The sequence below is a fragment of the Pseudophryne corroboree genome, chromosome 7 (genome assembly GCF_028390025.1).
Source record: "Pseudophryne corroboree isolate aPseCor3 chromosome 7, aPseCor3.hap2, whole genome shotgun sequence".
In the NCBI taxonomy this organism is placed as follows: domain Eukaryota; kingdom Metazoa; phylum Chordata; class Amphibia; order Anura; family Myobatrachidae; genus Pseudophryne; species Pseudophryne corroboree.
Genome location: NC_086450.1, coordinates 39,295,543 through 39,312,426, shown reverse-complemented (window position 1 = coordinate 39,312,426; position 16,884 = coordinate 39,295,543). Strand labels below are relative to the sequence as shown.

Genomic DNA, 16,884 nt, shown 5'->3' with positions numbered 1-16,884 from the left:
TGTCGCTGACTTAGAGTCTGCTAAGACGGCATGTCTGCCTAGTACTACTCCTTCGGTCCCGAAGGCTAAGAGTACTTCCTTTCGTTCCTTTTGACCTCCAGGTAAAGCAAAGGGTCAGGCATACCCGAAATAGGCTCGCACTCCCAAATCCACTAAGCCCAAACCTAAACATGCCTGGGCTGCCCGTCAGCCTGCTGCCAAAACAGACAAGCCTGCTGCATGATGGGGCGGGCCTCCCTCTGGGGGATCCCGGGGTGGGAGGCCGACTTCTACGGTTTGCCCAGGTATGGCTACAGACCACTTTGGACGCCTGGGTAAGGAAAGTCGTCACTCACGGATATGCCATCTCTTTCAAGAAACGTCCCCCTCGTCAGTTTTGCTCAACAAAAGTCCCTTCGGATCTGGTAAAAGCAAAGACTCTCCATATGGTGGTACAAACCCTCCTGGACACGGGAGTGGTAGAGCCGGTGCCTCTGGCTCAGAGAGGCAGGGGGTACTATTCAACGCTGTTCCTAGTTCCGAAACTGAATGGATCTTTTCGGCCCAGTCTCAACCTCAAGTCTTTGAACAAATTTGTGAAAGTCTCCAAAGTCCATATGGAAACTCTTCGCTCCATTGTTCTGGCCTTGGAGCCCAAGGACTACATGATATCCCTGGACATACAGGATGCTTACCTGCATATACCTATTGCAGTGTCGCATCAGCAATACCTGCGCTTTGCTATTGGCAACCTACATTTTCAATTCTAGGCCTTGCCTTTTGGTCTGACCTCGGCTCTTTGAGTTTTCACAAAGGTCATGGCGGTCATGATGGTCCTACTCCGCCGTCAGGGTATCAGGATCCTGCCGTCAAGCCCACAGGTGGCTCATCAACTGGAAGAAGTCTTCCCTGGTTCCTGCTCAGAGCATGGTGCACCTGGGAGCACTATTGGACACCCCTAACCAGCGGTTGTTTTTGTCTCCGGAGAAGGTCTTGAAGCTTCAGGACAAGATAAGATGCTTCCTCTCTCGCCCACGTGTCCATACACTCGGCAATGCAAGTACTAGGCCTCATGGTGTCGGCTTTCGACATGGTGGAGTATGCTCAATTTAATTCCCACCCTCTGCAGAGGTTATTTCTCTCCAAGTGGGACGGCGTGCCTCACCGGATCAGGTCTCACATGATATCCTTGACTCCGGAGTTCCGTCTGTCACTAACTTGGTGGCTGCAGGACCAACAACCGAGCAGGGGTCGTCCATTCTGGATCTCCATCTGGGTCCTTCTGATGATGGATGCCAGCCTGCGGGGTTGGGGCGCGGTGTTGGAGCAACACTCTCTTCAGGGTCGGTGGACCAGGGAGGAATCTCTTCTCCCGATAAACATTCTTTTGCGCCCAGTGTTCAATGCGTTGACACTAGCCCTGCCTCTAGTACAGAATAGGCCTGTTCAAGTACAGTCAGACAACGCCACCACGGTGGCGTACATATATCATCAAGGCGGCACCTGAAGCCGCAAAGCACTGATGGAAGTGTCAAAGATTCTTCGTTGGGCGGAACGCCATCTGCCAGCTATATCAGCAGTGTTCATTCCGGGGGTCCTAAACTGGGAAGCGGACGTCGTCAGGACGTACACGCTGGAGTGTGGAGCCTTCATCCGGAGGTCTTTCAACTCCTCGTGGAACAGTGGGGTCTACCAGATGTAGACCTGATGGCATCTCAACACAATCACAAGGTTCCGGTCTTCGGAGCAAGGACAAGGGATCCTCAAGCAGCGTTCATGGACGCACTGGCAATTCCATGGAACTTTCGGCTGCCGTACGTGTTCCCTCTGGTGTCATTTCTGCCTAGGGTGATAAGGAAGTTCAAGCAAGAAGGAGGAATACTACTTCTAATCGCTCCAGCGTGGGCCAGACGGCATTGGTTCTCAGATCTGCAGGGTCTCTCGATAAAGCGTCCTCTTCTGCTTCCGCAGCGCCCAGACCTCCTCGTCTACCAGGATTTGGCCCGGCTGGCTTTGACGGCATGGCTCTTGAAGCTTTCGTCCTGAGGGCCAAAGGTTTTTCTGAGGCAGTCATTCAATTTATGTTGAAGGCCTGTAAACTGGCTTCTGCTCGGATATGTCATAGGGTCTGGAATTCTTATTTTGCTTGGTGTGCAACTAACAATTATGATGTATACAAGTTAAGTACTGCCAAACTCTTGTCTTTTCTGCAACAGGGCCTGGACTTAGGCCTTCGTCTGGCCTCCCTCAAGGTTCATAATTCTGCCATGTCGATATGGTTTCAGAGAAAAATTGCGACTCTGCCTGATGTTCATACCTTCACTCAGAGTGTTTTACGGATTCAACCTCCCTATGTCCCGCCTGTGGCTTCTTGGGATTTGTCGGTTGTTCTGGATGCCTTACAAGAGGAATAGGATAGGAAACAGACAGTTGTAGTCAATGGAGTGCAATCTATAGAGGGAAATGTTACCAGTGGAGTACCCCAGGGATCTGTACTCGGACCAGTTCTCTTTAATATCTTTGTTGGTGACATTACAAATAGTATTGAAGGGAAGGTATGCCTTTTTGCAGATGATACAAAGATATGCAACAGGGTAGACACACCAGGAGGGGTAAAACAAATGATTGATGACCTAGTTAAGCTTAAAAAATGGTCAAGAACATGGCAACTACAGTTTAATGCAAAAAAATGCAAAATCATGCACTTGGGTCTCAAAAACCCAAAGGCTAAATATGGTATCAAGGGTACTATAATGGAAACTACTGAGGAGGAAAGGGATTTAGGAGTCACTATTTCAAGTGACTTAAAGGCAGGAAAGCAATGCAACAAAGCAATGAGAAAGGCAAGTCAGATGCTTGGTTGCATAGGGAGAGGAGTCAGTAGCAGGAAAAGAGAAGTAATAATGCCACTGTATAGGTCATTGGTGCGGCCTCATCTGGAATACTGTGTCCAGTTCTGGAGACCATATCTGGATAAGTGGAATAGCCTCCCATCAGAGGTGGTAGAGGCTAAGACTGTAGAGCAATTTAAACATGCTTGGGATAGGCATATGAATATCCTTACAAAGAATTAAGGTTCAAAAAGGGTTGCGATTTACCTAAAGGATAAAAAAAAATGGGCAGACTAGATGGGCCAAGTGGTTCTTATCTGCCGTCAAATTCTATGTTTCTAAGAGTCTCCGTTTGAACCTCTTGAGTCTGTGGACCTTAAATGGCTTACTCTTAAGGTCTTGTTTCTGCTGGCTATTGCCTCTGCTAGACGGGTTCGAGACTTGGGTGCATTGTCCTGTCGGTCACCCTTTCTGATTTTTCACCGTGCCCGTGCGGTTCTTAGAACTCGCCCTGGTTATCTCCCTAAGGTGGTGTCATCTTTCCACCTTAACCAAGAGATTGTTGTTCCGGCCTTTACCTCTCCAGGTTTATCCTCCAAAGAGCGGTCTTTGAATGTGGTACGGGCTCTCCGTATTTATGTGAAGAGGACAGCTTCTCTTAGGAGATCTGATTCCTTCTTTGTCCTTTTTGGTTTTCACAAATGTGGCTGGCCTGCTAATAAGCAGACCTTGGCCAGATGGATTAGAATGTTGATTGCACATGCTTATGTACACGCTGGCCTTCCAGCTCCTGCTACCATCAAAGCCCATTCTACTTGGTCTGTTGGACCTTCTTGGGTGTCCCTGCCGTGGTGTGACCCTTGAACAGTTGTGCAAGGCGGCTACGTGGTCCTCCGTGAACACGTTCATAAGGTTCTATGCTTTCGATACCTCCGCCTCCCATGATGCCTCCTTTGGAAGCCGGATTCTTGTGCCCGCTACAGTGCATCCCCTCCCATGACGAACTGCTTTAGGACATCCCCGATGTTATCCCTGTGGAACCCCAGTGTACCCCGCTGCAGAAAAGGAGATTTATGGTAAGAACTTACCTTTGTTAAATCTCTTTCTGCGAGGTACACTGGGTTCCACAGAGCACCCACCCTGACGCACTTAGCTTCTTTGGGTTTGTATGGCATTAGCCGCTGATACACTACATTCTCCCGACAGGAGAAGGTATGTGGCTACTAACGGTTGTCGTCTCTTTTACCTGCTACTGCATTGGACTGGTTAACAAAACTGGGCTCCTGTGCACGGAGGCGGGGGTATAGAGGAGGCGGCGCTAAGCATCCTGGGAACAGTCAAAGCTTTTAGGAAACAAACAAATCTTTCCTGTGCACCACGAACAGCGCAACCGTGTAAAACAGAAGGGCTGCCCTTAGATTATTTACTCCTCAAGAGGTGCCTCTCCACAGACACCAAAAGATAGCATAAACCAAAAGAGAAAGTAGGAGCAAAATATCGCAAAGGCGCCACAGAGTGTTAAAGACAGTGTTGAAATTAAAAACATACGTCCCTTATATGGCTAAATCCAATCTCAGGAATCCAGATTTTCCACCTCATTCATTGACCAGGCATGTCAACATATGTAAAATAGAGGGGAGAGTACCATCATGTGCAGAAAAACATTAATTTAATTACACATAGAACAGTACAAGATTCGTTAAAACAAAATGAAGACTCATTAGACAGAACATTCAATGGAATAACAGCCACAGTAGATCCACAGAACAATTACCAGATCCTGCATAGCAAGAACCGGTCCTTTTCCCAGTTTCCAGACCCGGGTGGTTTCATGGTGATTTAAGAGCTTGATTGAGAACTTTTTATGGTTCTCAGATTATCTGGATTCCTGAGATTGGATTTAGCCATATAAGGGACATATGTTTTTAATTTCAACACTGTCTTTAACACTCTGTGGCGCCTTTGCGATATTTTGCTCCTACTTTCTCTTTTGGTTTAGTCAAAGCTTTTAGCCTATTAGTGCCTCGGATCAAGATCCAACTCTACACCCCAATGTTATCCCTGTGGAACCCAGTGTACCTCACAGAAAGAGATTTAACAAAGGTAAGTTCTTACCATAAATCTCCTTTTCCCCTCCCAGCTGAGGACAGGAAGGTATGGGAAAACTCCCCGTCAGTTGATACGTCCGTGTCCAGAATGTCTAAGAATTTGGTACTGCAGGTGCCAGGGTCTATATCCCTTAAAGACCCTGCTGACCATAAAATTGAGACCACTCTCAAGGCAATATATACGACAGCAGGCGTAGCACAGCGCCCCACAATAGTTTGTGGGTGGATGTCCAAGGCAGTGGTCCCATAATATTATTAATGGATTAGACACTCTGCCCCAGGATGAGGTCATTACTCTGCTGCAACACATACAGGATGCTGCAAATTTTATGATCAAGGCTATAAAGGAATTGTGCAAGATAAATGGCTGCACTACTGCTATGGCAGTTTCGGCACGCAGAGCTCTGTGGTTACGTCAATGGTCAGTGGACGCTGATTCCAAAAAGGGTGTAGCAAATCTTCCCTTTACAGGTGATGCCTTGTTTGGGGACAAATTAAATAAATGGATCTCCCAGGCAATGGCGGGTATGTCTACCTATTAGCCCGTCGGCTGCGCCACCTGCTAGACGTTCTTACACAGGACCCTCCTTGTAATCCATTCGTGTGGCAAAGTTCAGAGGCAGGGGCCGGGGAGTCTCCACCACTCCGAGAGGATCTTGTGGTAAGTCCCTTAAACCTGCAACTGCTGCATCCCTGGACCAGACCACCGGATCCCCTGCCGCTAAGTCTTCCGCGTGACGGTAGGCCCCAGCTGCAAGGCGACTTTCAGGTGGGTGCTTGCCTCTTTGCCCACGTATGGGCGAAGTCCTGCCGGGATCCTTGGGTGAGGGACCTCATTTCCCAGGGATACCGGCTGGAATTTCAAACACTTCCTCCTCACAGATTTTTCAAATCGGGCTTATCAGTTTTGCCCGCTGCAAAAGTTACCTTGCAAGAGGCTATTGAAAAACTTTTGCGGACATGGGTGGTGGTTCCGGTACCTCCTCCGTTACACAACAGGGGTTTTTACGCCAGTCTTTTTGTTGTTCCAAAACGAGACGGTTCGTTGCGACCCATCTTAAACCTGAAGTCTCTAAACCCGTATCTGCGGGTGTTCAAATTAAAGATGAAATCTCTGCGGGCAGTGGTGTCCGGTCTGGAGGAGGGGAAATTCCTGGTATCTCTAGATGTCAAGGATGCGTACCTACACATTCCCATGTGGCTCCCTCATCAGGCTTACCTCAGGTTCGCCATCTTGGACGACCACTTCCAGTTCCAGGCCTTGCCCTTTGGCCTGTCTACAGCTCCGAGGGTCTTCACCAAAGTCATGGCGGAGATGATGTTGCAACTGCGCATGATGGGAGTCAACATTGTTCCCTACTTGGATGATTTCCGGATAAAGGCTATGTCCAGGGAGCGTCTACTGCACTGCATCGATCTGACGACTCGCCTGCTTACGGATCATGGGTGGATCTTAAATTTTTAGAAATCTCACCTGGAACTGGCCCAACATCTTCAGTTCCTGGGAATGATACTGGATACAGTGTCTCAAAAAGTGTTTCTCACAATGGACCAGGCCTTGGCTATCCAGGCTATGGTCCGCTCGGTGCTACGTCCTCGCAAGGTATACATACATCTTTGCATCCGCTTGCTGGGCAGGATGTTTGCTGCTTACGAGGCAATCCAATATGGCAGATTTCATGCCCGGCCATTTCAGCTGGATCTGCTGGACAAATGGTTAGAGTCTCACCTTCACATGCATCAGGAAGTGACCTTATCTCCGAAAGCCCGGATTTCTCCATTATGGTGGCTACAAGTTACTCACATGGTAGAAGGCAGGAATTTCAATATCCACTCGTGGATTCTACTCACAACGGATAACAGCCTCCGGGTTTGGGAGGCCGTGACCCAAGGGGCCCAGTTCCAGGGGATATGGTCAATTCAGGAATCTACTCTGCTGATAAATGTCCTGGAACTCAGGGCAATTTACAATGCTCTTCTGCAAGCTTCCCATCTCCTGAAGGATCAGGCGATCCAGGTTCAATCGGACAATGCCACGGCGGTGGTGTACATAAACCGACAAGGGGGAATAAGAAGCAGAGTGGCAGTGCGAGAAGTGTCAAAAATCCTCCTCTGGACGGAGGCCAACGCAAGGGCCATCTCAGCCATATTCATTCCGGGAGTGGACGACTGAGAAGCAGACTTCCTCAGCAGACACGACCTCCATCCAGGGGAATGTGCCTACATCTCCAGGTGTTTCAACAGTTAATTCACCGGTGGGGCTGTTCGCAGATCTGATGGCTTCTTGTCTCAACAAAAAGCTATGCCGTTACGGTTCCAGAACGAGGGATCAGCAGGCTGTAGCAGTGGACGCGCTGACGACACCATAGACGTAGCAGTTTGTGTACCTGTTCCCTCCTCTACCGCTAATACCAAGGATTCTAAAAAGACTAAGAAGGGAAAGCGTTAAAGCAATTCTATTTTCCCCGGATTGTACTCGACGGGCGTGGTACTCTGACCTCCTAACCATGGCTCTGGAGGATCCCTGGCCTCTGCCGCTCCAAAAGGATCTTCTTCAACAAGGTCCGTTTCGTCTATCCAGACTTACAGCGGCTATGTTTGATGGCTTGGAAGTTGAGCGGGAGTTTCTAGCAAGAAAAGGTCTTCCCTCCAGGGTTATTTCCACCATGGTCCAGGCCAGGAAGATGGTTACGTCTAAACACTATCATCGTATCTGGGAAAAGTATGTTTCCTGGTGTGAAAGTAAACTGGTTTCTCCCGGGGAATTTAGAATTGGTAATTTTCTTCCTGCAGGCGGGAGTGGATATGGGCCTACGTTTAGGCTCCATCAAAGTGCAGATTTCGGCGCTCTCTTATTTTCTTCCAGAAACAACTTGCCATGTTGCCGGAAGTACAATCTTTCCTAAAAGGGGTTCTTCATATGCAACCGCCCTTTGTACCTCCCACGGCTCAGTGGGATCTCAATGTGGTGCTGTCATTTATTCAATTGGACTGGTTTGAACCCTTACATAGGGTGGAGCTGACATTTTTTACCATGGCGTAACTCAGAACCCGACCTCAGTTTTTGCCAAAAGTGGTTTCATCGTTTCATGTGAATCAACCCATTGTGGACCGGTGTTGTCTGACGCTTCCGTTGGTCCAGAGTCCTTGGATGTGGTGAGGGCTCTGAAGATTTATGTCAAACGGACTGCTCGTCATCGTAAATCTGATTTGCTGTTTGTCCTTTATGATGCCACTAAGATTGGTCGTCCGGCTTCTAAGCAATCAATTACTCGTTGGCTCAGGTTGACCATTCAACAGGCCTATACTTCGGCGGCTCTGCCTTTGCCAACGTCTATTCAGGCCCACTCAACAAGATCTGTGGGCTCTTCCTGGGCGGCTGCCCGGGGGTGTCTCGGCCTTACAGTTGTGCCGAGCGCCTACTTGGTCTGGTTCGAACACTTTAGTGAAATTCTGTCGGTTCGACACCCTTCAGTTTGGTCAGGCAGTTTTACAGGGGTCTCAGCACTCTCCCACCCGTTTGGGAGCTTTGGGACTTCCCCATGTTACTAAAGTACAGCTCCCCAGTATTCATTAGGACGTTAGAGAAAATAGGAATTGAATACCTACTAGTAATTCCTTTTCTCGTAGCCCATAGTGGATACTGGGCGCCCGCCTCAGTGCTTTGATTCCTGCTTACCTGAGTAAGTGTTGGTTGGCCCATTAAGTTGTTGGGATAGCTGTGCTATCTTGGTTAGGTTGGTGTTGCTATCCTCTGTTCTGGTTAGCGCCCTCCTTTCGGTTCTGGTTGTGTGTTGGCTTGTTGCCCCACCGCTGTTGTATATGTTTCCTTCTCTCATGGTATGTCCGTCTCCTCTCCAATCACTTTGAACTGTAATTTTTCTAACACCGCCTGTGACATGACAGAAGCTCATTGGCTGGGACTTTATCTCTGTCCACTGTATCTCTCTCTCAGGCATAGTACATAGACCCCCTATTTTGAGAGACCGTTTCCGTTCAGCTTTTCATTCCAGAAGAGTTGTTCATCCACCACGTGGGCCATAGATGCTTATCATTCTGTGGGATGTGCCCGCGTACAGCTATCCTGAAATCCTGCCAAATAGCCACATTCAGGAGAGATCCAGAGAGGGGGATGCAGTGCAGCAGCGGCCGCTATATTATGCAAATGCAGCAGGAGGCATCGTGTTAAGAGACACCTCCTGCCGGCTTCTGTTACCTGCTGCTGCTGGGTCTGAAGACGCAGCATTGTATCACTCTGCAAGAACATTGGTCATCAGAGTATTCCTTAAGTTACTCAGGATGGACAGACTGTTCAAGGGGCCAGGAAGTCCATGTCAGAAGCCGCTCACCCTGGCCTCAGCACACCTACATCTTTAAATCAGGCCCTTAGAAAACCAAGGACTGCATCTAAACTTTAAACATAGTGCCCTATAAGTGAATTAAGATGCAAAAGAGAGGAAAATGTACATAATCTGGGGTATAAAGGCAAGACCCTCCTGTGCAACGCATCGTTATGCTTTATCTGCTACTTTATACTAATTCCTTTGCGACAGAAATTCTAATCCTAAACAACTAGTGCGCTAGATGCAAACTAAGATGTAATGTTGAGGAAAAAGTGCACCACCCGTGAATCCTGGCCGGCGTCTCGCACCATATGCTGCAGAGTGTATGAGGACACGTCTGCAAGGTGCTTTATATTTTTGCCATACAAAATGTGATGCTTTTATGTCATTCTTTTTCTTGCTCTGTTAGGGAAGCTGGCAGCAACATCCAGTATATCCTAAGCTACTACAGTGTGTCTGAGCTGAGAGCCTTGATGGATGCTTTTGAGACCTGGGAAGGAAGAGGTATGTATATTTGCATACACTCTGTTTCGGGAAAGCAGTGATCCATCCGGAACAGTAATTCTATTTTACTCCACCTCTTTCTGACCAATTCTATGCCCTGACCACCCCCTGTACCCTGTCTAGTCCTTGCATACTACATGGTTACGTAACCCTTTTGACTATTATCTCCTTGTAAGTAAATACTAAAGGGGTGACTCAGTTACAGTCCATGTACGCAATTTGCCTTCCTGGAATGGCACATCGCATCCATCATCCATCCACCCCATAGTGGTGAGCAGAGAACATTGCAATGTCTGCGCTACCTTCAATAGCTGATTTGTGCACAGCGGAGTATGACCAGTAATCCGTGGAACTCTTAAGAGTGCATTTGTAATAGGAAGTGGCATTTGTATGTTTTATTAAGCATGGCTACTATAGAATACCATAAATACTTATAGTGAAGCTATACAAGGCTGGGATTGAAGCTACTGTATGTAATATAAGGCCGTGTACATGTTATTTTTTCTTCCTGATGACTGAATCGGCTTTTGTTGTGCAGGTTTCAGCTACTGGAGGGTTCCTCAGGAACTAATTGAGTGTTGGACACTTGAAGAACGCCCGATACAAGGAGACGAAGAGAATATGGTCACAGTGCGGAGAAGGTACTGGAAATTACATGCTGAAGTAATTAAGGCATATGATCAGTAGAGGGTGTAGAGAGCAAACTCCAAAATCAGTGCGGTGTAAAATATACGTTCTGGTAAGAACTTACCGCTGATAACGGTATTTCTCCTAAGTCCACAGGATAACATTGGGATATGATGAAGCAACATCAGATTTGCACCAGTCGGTCAAAGCTTTTCGGCCTCCCAGCATGCAACGGGCCCGTCCATATATCCCCGCCTCCTGGCTCAGGCAAATCAGTTGTTTTCCCAAAGCTCAAGGCAGGAGCATCATAGATAGCCCTAATCAGACGAGAAGAACACACATGCACACCCTTCCGTACAAGAAGGAAAAGGTTAGTGAGTAAAAGGATCCTCAAATCAGGTGCGTCAGGGTGGGATCCCTGTAGTTACAGTGGACTTAGGAGAAATACCGTTATCAATGGTAAATTCTTACCATAACGTATATTTCTCCGGCAGGGTCCATAGGTTAGCCACAGGGTAACATTGGAATTTCCCAAAGCAATTTAGTGGTGGGGACGCTCCTGACTGTACAGCAGAATCCTTCGCCCGAATTCAGCGCCATGAGAGGCAAAGGTATCCATGGCATTATGTCTAATGAATGTGTTAATGGAAGACCATGTGGCTGCCTTACGTATCTGTTCTGCTGAAGCACCACGTTGTGCTGCCCATGATGGACCTACCTTACGAGTAAAGTGAACAGAGACATTAGCCGGAACAGGGAGATCAGCTTGAGAATATGCTTCTGAACTCATCATCCGAAGCCACCTTGCCAGTGTCTGCTTATCCGCAGGCCATCCTTCTCTTGTGAAATTCATAGAGAATGAAGTATCTGTCTTTCTGATGGCACTGGTATGATCCACGTCACGGACTACGTCCAACGATGCATCTCCCGCAGTAAAATCCGACCCTTAAGACCGAGACTACAATTTCTTCGTTAAGGTGAAATTTGGAAACCACCTTAGGAAGATACCCAGATTTGGTTCAAAGAACTGCTCTATCTGGATAAATAATTCGGAAATGGAGGATGATATAACAATGCCCCTAAATCTGAAATTCTTCTAACTGAAGCAAGGTCAGTAAAATAAGAACTTTAGCTGTCATCCATCTAAGATCCAATTTTTCAAGTGGTTCAATTAGGACATCATAAAGGGCCTTTAGGACTAACTTAAATCCCAAGGCACTGTAGGAAGAACAAAAGGAGGTTTAATGTGTCGCATTCCTTGGAAAAAAAAATGCGCACATCCTGTAGGTTAATCATGTTCTTTTGGAACCATACAGTCAATGCTGACACTTGTACTCTCAAGTATGTCAGTCCATAACCTTTATGCATTCATACCTGAAAGAATGCTAAGATTCTGGAAATTCTGAAAAACCAAGAGTCAAATATTTGATCCGTACACCATTGAATATAGTCTTGCCATATTTGGTGATAAATGCAAACTAAGGAATTTTCTTTGCTCTGAGCATATTTAGAATTACCTGAGAGTCCTCTTGCCTTCAGGATGGAAGTCTCGAGAGTCAAAAACAGTCCATCCGGATGTTTGTGATAACCATGACCCTGAGACGGTAGATCTGGCCGTTAAAGTATGAATGGAGGATCCATTGACCTCCTTTGTAGATCTGTGTATCAATGTCTTCTGGACCACGCTGGAGCGGTTAGTATCACAGCACCCTTACCTTGTCTTATCTTTCGTATCACCAGGTGATTGGTGGAAACACATGAACCAGACGAAAGTTGACAAGTCCTCCAGAAGATCGCTGTGGGATTGACCCGCATGTGAAACCTTTGTTGTTCTGACCGGACGGCATGAGATGTATTTCCTGCAACCCCCATTATCTACCAGAGTTTTTGAGACCTAGGGGTATAAGTCCATACGTTTACCTGAATGGCAAGCTGACTGAGAAAATCTGCTGCCCAGTTTAAGACTTCCGGAATGAGTACTGCAGACAAGGCTGGATAACAAAGTTCTGTCCACCTCAAAGAGTGACTTACCTTCTTCATTATGTTTTGGCTGCGAGATCCTCCCTGATGGTTGAGGTACGCCACTGCGATTGCATGTCCAAGCAGTTTCGATCTGGATTCATCAAAAGGATATTATTTGCCTGAATAAATGCCATATATATGGCCAGAGGTTCCAATATATTTATTGGCAGGCAACATTTCTTCCTTGGTCCATTGGCCCTGGAATCAACTCCTTCCTGACACTCACCCCAGCCCCACAGGCTGGCATCCATTGTCAGAGTTGACATCTGATATACAAAGAAGCCTCCCTTTGTCCAGGATAGGATGTCCAATAACCGTCAAGCTATTGATCTCCTAACTTTCAGAAGACCATAATCTGCGCTTTTATTGTCTGATGAAAAACCTTTCTACCAAGAACTGATCAGACATTGCAGATGTATCTAATGGAACTAAGTATAATCCATCATGTCCATTGTCTACACCATCAAACCCATCACACGCACTACTGCGTAAATGGATACTGTTTGAATGTGTAGCAACTCCTTAATCCTTAAAAGAATTTTGGATATTTTTTTCAGAGGTAGATTACGCTCTGAGTACCCAATTCCAACACAGCCCCCAATTGAGTCCTCCGATGTGACGGAACCAGAACGACCTTGCCCAGTCTATGAGCCAACCATATCTCTGTAACCAGCTATTGTCTGTTACAGATGACCGTGAACAATTCCTGAGACTGTGCCAGGATTAAGTCGTCGAGGTATGAATTTTTATAAAATACTTATCTCCTGCTAACAGAGATAAGATGCCATCACTACCCTATTTTGGTGAATACTCTGGGAGCTGTGGTCAGCCTAAATGTTAGGACCAGAAATTGCGGCTGGAGGATAGCAACCTAACATAGTGCTGATAGAACAGTGCTATATGAACATGTGGATAGGCATCCTGACTATTCCGGATTGCCCTAAATCCTCCTGCTCTATGGCAGAAATACTGGAACGTAAAGTCTCCATATGAAACCTGAGGCACCCAAAAGTACTTGTTCAGTGCTTTGGAATTGAGTATGGGCTGGTATGACCCATTTAGCTTCTGACTAGAAACAGGTTGGAATTAAACCTTGTCCTCATTGTGCAGAAGGAACTGAATTATCACTGCTGCTTGCAAAGCCCTTGTCTTCGTTTCCACAGAAGACGGTTTGGTACATTTTTTTAAATGAGGGTGTTTCCTGAAACCACCTGCAGCACTTGGTATTACCAGGTGGTTTATCATCCAAGTAATAACCAGGGCCAACACTGCTTAGCTTCCAAGATCAGATAAAATTGGGCATGTCCAGTGTGGTGCGGCTATAGATCATAACTGTGAGATACCGCTTTTTGCACCCAGGCATCTGTAGTAGACTGTTGCCAGCTCTGTGCATACTGAAGAAGTCAGCCTCCCACCCTGGGTCCCCCCAGGTGGAGGCCCGCACCATCAGGCTGAAGGCTTAACTTCAGATATGCAAACCGGTCTTCTGGTAGCCCAATACCTTTTAGTCTTACTAGACTTGTTGGATTGGGACTGTTTGTATTTACCCTTTCCTTTTGCTTTTCCCTGATTCCGTGTGTGAAAGTAACCTTCACTTTCTTGGAGTCTGCTTCTGACAAATACTGTTAATTCTTTACCAAAAAGAATATCTCCAGTAAACAAGATAAGCCTCCAGAACCTTCCTGGATTCTGATTCAGTTTACCATGTAAATATACCCATATCCAGGTCCGCTTACCACTGCCTGTTTGATATGCATATGGAATTTTTGTTTTCTAGATGCCATTGAATGAGCCACTTTGAATGCATCCACTCAGGCTGTGCCTATGTGGCTGGAGCCAAAGCTGGTCTAATGATTGTCCCAGACAAAAAGAAAAAAATGGTCTTTAGAAAACCATCGAGTCTCCTATCCGTGACATCATTTATTTATGTAGAAAACAAAATTAACGTAGCTTTTCGCAGCAATCTAAGATCTGCGAATCTACTTAGGGAGCCACCCTTAATAGTACCCAAGTGGACGAGTATAATTGGAATTTCATTACCTGGAATTTTCTTCCTACTGGGCGAAACCCAGCATAATTTCCATCAGTTGTTTTGGGACGTTTAAACACAGCTGCCTTGGTTTCAAACATAGGCTCTGCTGCTTCTGAGAATAGAATGGCTTACATAGCACTAATTAGCTGAGATATACACCGAGCTGAGGGGGTCATTCCGATCTGGCCACACGCAGACTATTTTTTGCACTGCTGCAACCAGGTTATCGCCGCCTACAGGGGAGGGAGTTAGGGCTGTGCAGGGCTGCAATCGCTTGTGCAGAGAGCTGCACATACAAAAAGTTTGTGCAGTCTCTGCACAGCTCAGGACTTACTCACACGCTGCGATGATCCGGCTTGTAGCTGACGTCAGGAACCCTCCTCTTCAATGGCTGGGCACGCCTGCGTTTTTCCGGACACTCCTCGAAAACAGTTAGTTGGCGCCCAGGTCCACCTTCTGCTTATCAATCTTCTTACTTTCACCGCTGCAAACGGCTGCTTTGTAAGGTCTGTTGCCGGTGACCGACGCACCAGCGCATTGCCTGTTCAGACCTGTTTGCATGGCTGCGAGAAATTGCAGCGTGCGAACGGGTCGGAATGACCCCCAAAGTACAATGAGTCCTCAGCTAAACATGTGTAGACTGTGAAGATGTTGTTTTAAGCCTGCCTTTGTCAAGAGACTGTCATTCCCTAAGTGGATAACCTCAGAATGAAAGATGCATATAAGGGTTAATAGGATAACCTTTCGCTGGTATAGGAGCTGGCCTTATCTGCTCAGCTACATTGGATAATGGTGGTCATTCCGAGTTGTTCGCTCGCTAGCTGCTTTTAGCAGCATTGCACACGCTAGGCCGCCGCCCTCTGGGAGTGTATCTTAGCAGAATAGCGAACGAAAGATTAGCAGAATTGCTACTTAATAATTCCCTGCAGTTTCTGAGTAGCTCCAGACCTACTCCTAGATTGCGATCACTGCAGACTGTTTAGTTCCTGGTTTGACGTCACAAATACGCCCTGCGTTCGGCCAGCCACTCCCCCGTTTCTCCAGCCACTCCTGCGTTTTTACCTGGCACGCCTGCGTTTTTTAGCACACTCCCTGAAAACGCCAAGTTGCCGCCCAGAACCACCCACTTCCTGTCAATCACACTACGATCACTCAAGCGTTGAAAAAACGTCGCTCGAGCTTGTGCAAATCTCCAAAATGTTGTGTTAAATTACTTAGGGCATGCGCGCTGCGTACCATGCGTATGCACATTTACCACCTAATCGCTGCGTTGCGAAAAACGGCAACGAGCGAACAACTCGGAATGACCACCAATGTCTGCAAAATAGTCCATGAAGGTTCAACCAGAACCTGTGCCTGCCTCGTTTACTTAAGAGGCTTTGGAGACAACTTACCATTTTGCACATAATCCCCTTGAACCTCGATAGGTTAACCTCAGTCTGCAAGACAACATGAATCAAGTGTTGGTGCTGCCGTGGAAAATGTATTTTCCTCACCCTTGCTGCTCTGAGACATGATAAATAAATCACACACCTTTACAGTGTTATTACACAATTTGTGACTGTAATAACTTTAAAATTTGTTAAAGTGACATACAATCCGACCCTACCCTGCTTAACACCAGCATTGAGGATCGGAATACACAGATTTTTAACTGACTGAATTTATAGTAAAGTCAGCAATCACACTAGAAGTCAGTCACAGGTTATACATTAGTGTAATAAGCAATATGAGCACATAATCCACTACAAATACATTTAAAGTATGTAGGAGAAACATATTACTGCATTACCTTATATAGGAATTGTAAACATATTCAGTTGCACCGCAAAAGAAAACCACAGCAATAGTTATCAGACTCATATGCATCAGGTACTTTAACTATTCGTACTCAAAGGTAGATAGAGACTTTGGGGGTCATTCAGACCTGATCGCACACTACGTTTTTTTTCAGCACTGCGATCAGGTCAGAACTGCGCATGCGTATGCTCCGCAATGCGCAGGCGCGTCGCTCCATCGCCGGAGAGCAAGAGACTTACCGAAGAAAGAGATTGCCCCGGCGATCGCAAGAAGATTGACAGGAAGAGGCAGTTTGTGGGTGTCAACTGACCGTTTCCAGGGAGTGTCCGAAGAAACGCAGGCGTGTCCAGGTGTTTTATGGGGGGGGGGGGTTCCTGACGTCAGCTCCTGGCCGGATCGTCGCAGCGGCTGAGTAAGTCCTGAGCTGTGCAGACACTGCACAAACTTTTGTTTGTGCAGCTCTCTGTACATGCATACGCACCCCTGCCCAGCGATTACCCCCTCCCCCTGCAGGCGGCGACTGCATGGTCGCAGCAGTGCAAAAAACGCCCGATTGCGACCAGGTCTGAATTAGTCCCTTAGTGCTGTATAGCCCGTACGCAGTAGAGTGGGATACAGGGAGACTCACCTCGCTTCCA

The 16,884-nt window shown here is 46.9% G+C and overlaps 1 protein-coding gene across 3 annotated transcripts in view; it reads left to right on the top strand.

Moving 5' to 3' along the window:
* Window positions 1-16,884, top strand: part of KCTD18 (potassium channel tetramerization domain containing 18) — a 65,503-nt gene that overhangs the window by 40,646 nt on the left and 7,973 nt on the right. For all 3 annotated transcript variants that reach the window (XM_063933044.1, XM_063933043.1, XM_063933045.1), the window contains exons 5-6: window positions 9,671-9,765; window positions 10,304-10,406. In XM_063933044.1, coding sequence (XP_063789114.1) covers window positions 9,671-9,765; window positions 10,304-10,406 — 198 coding nt within the window. The remainder of the gene's footprint in view (window positions 1-9,670; window positions 9,766-10,303; window positions 10,407-16,884) is intronic.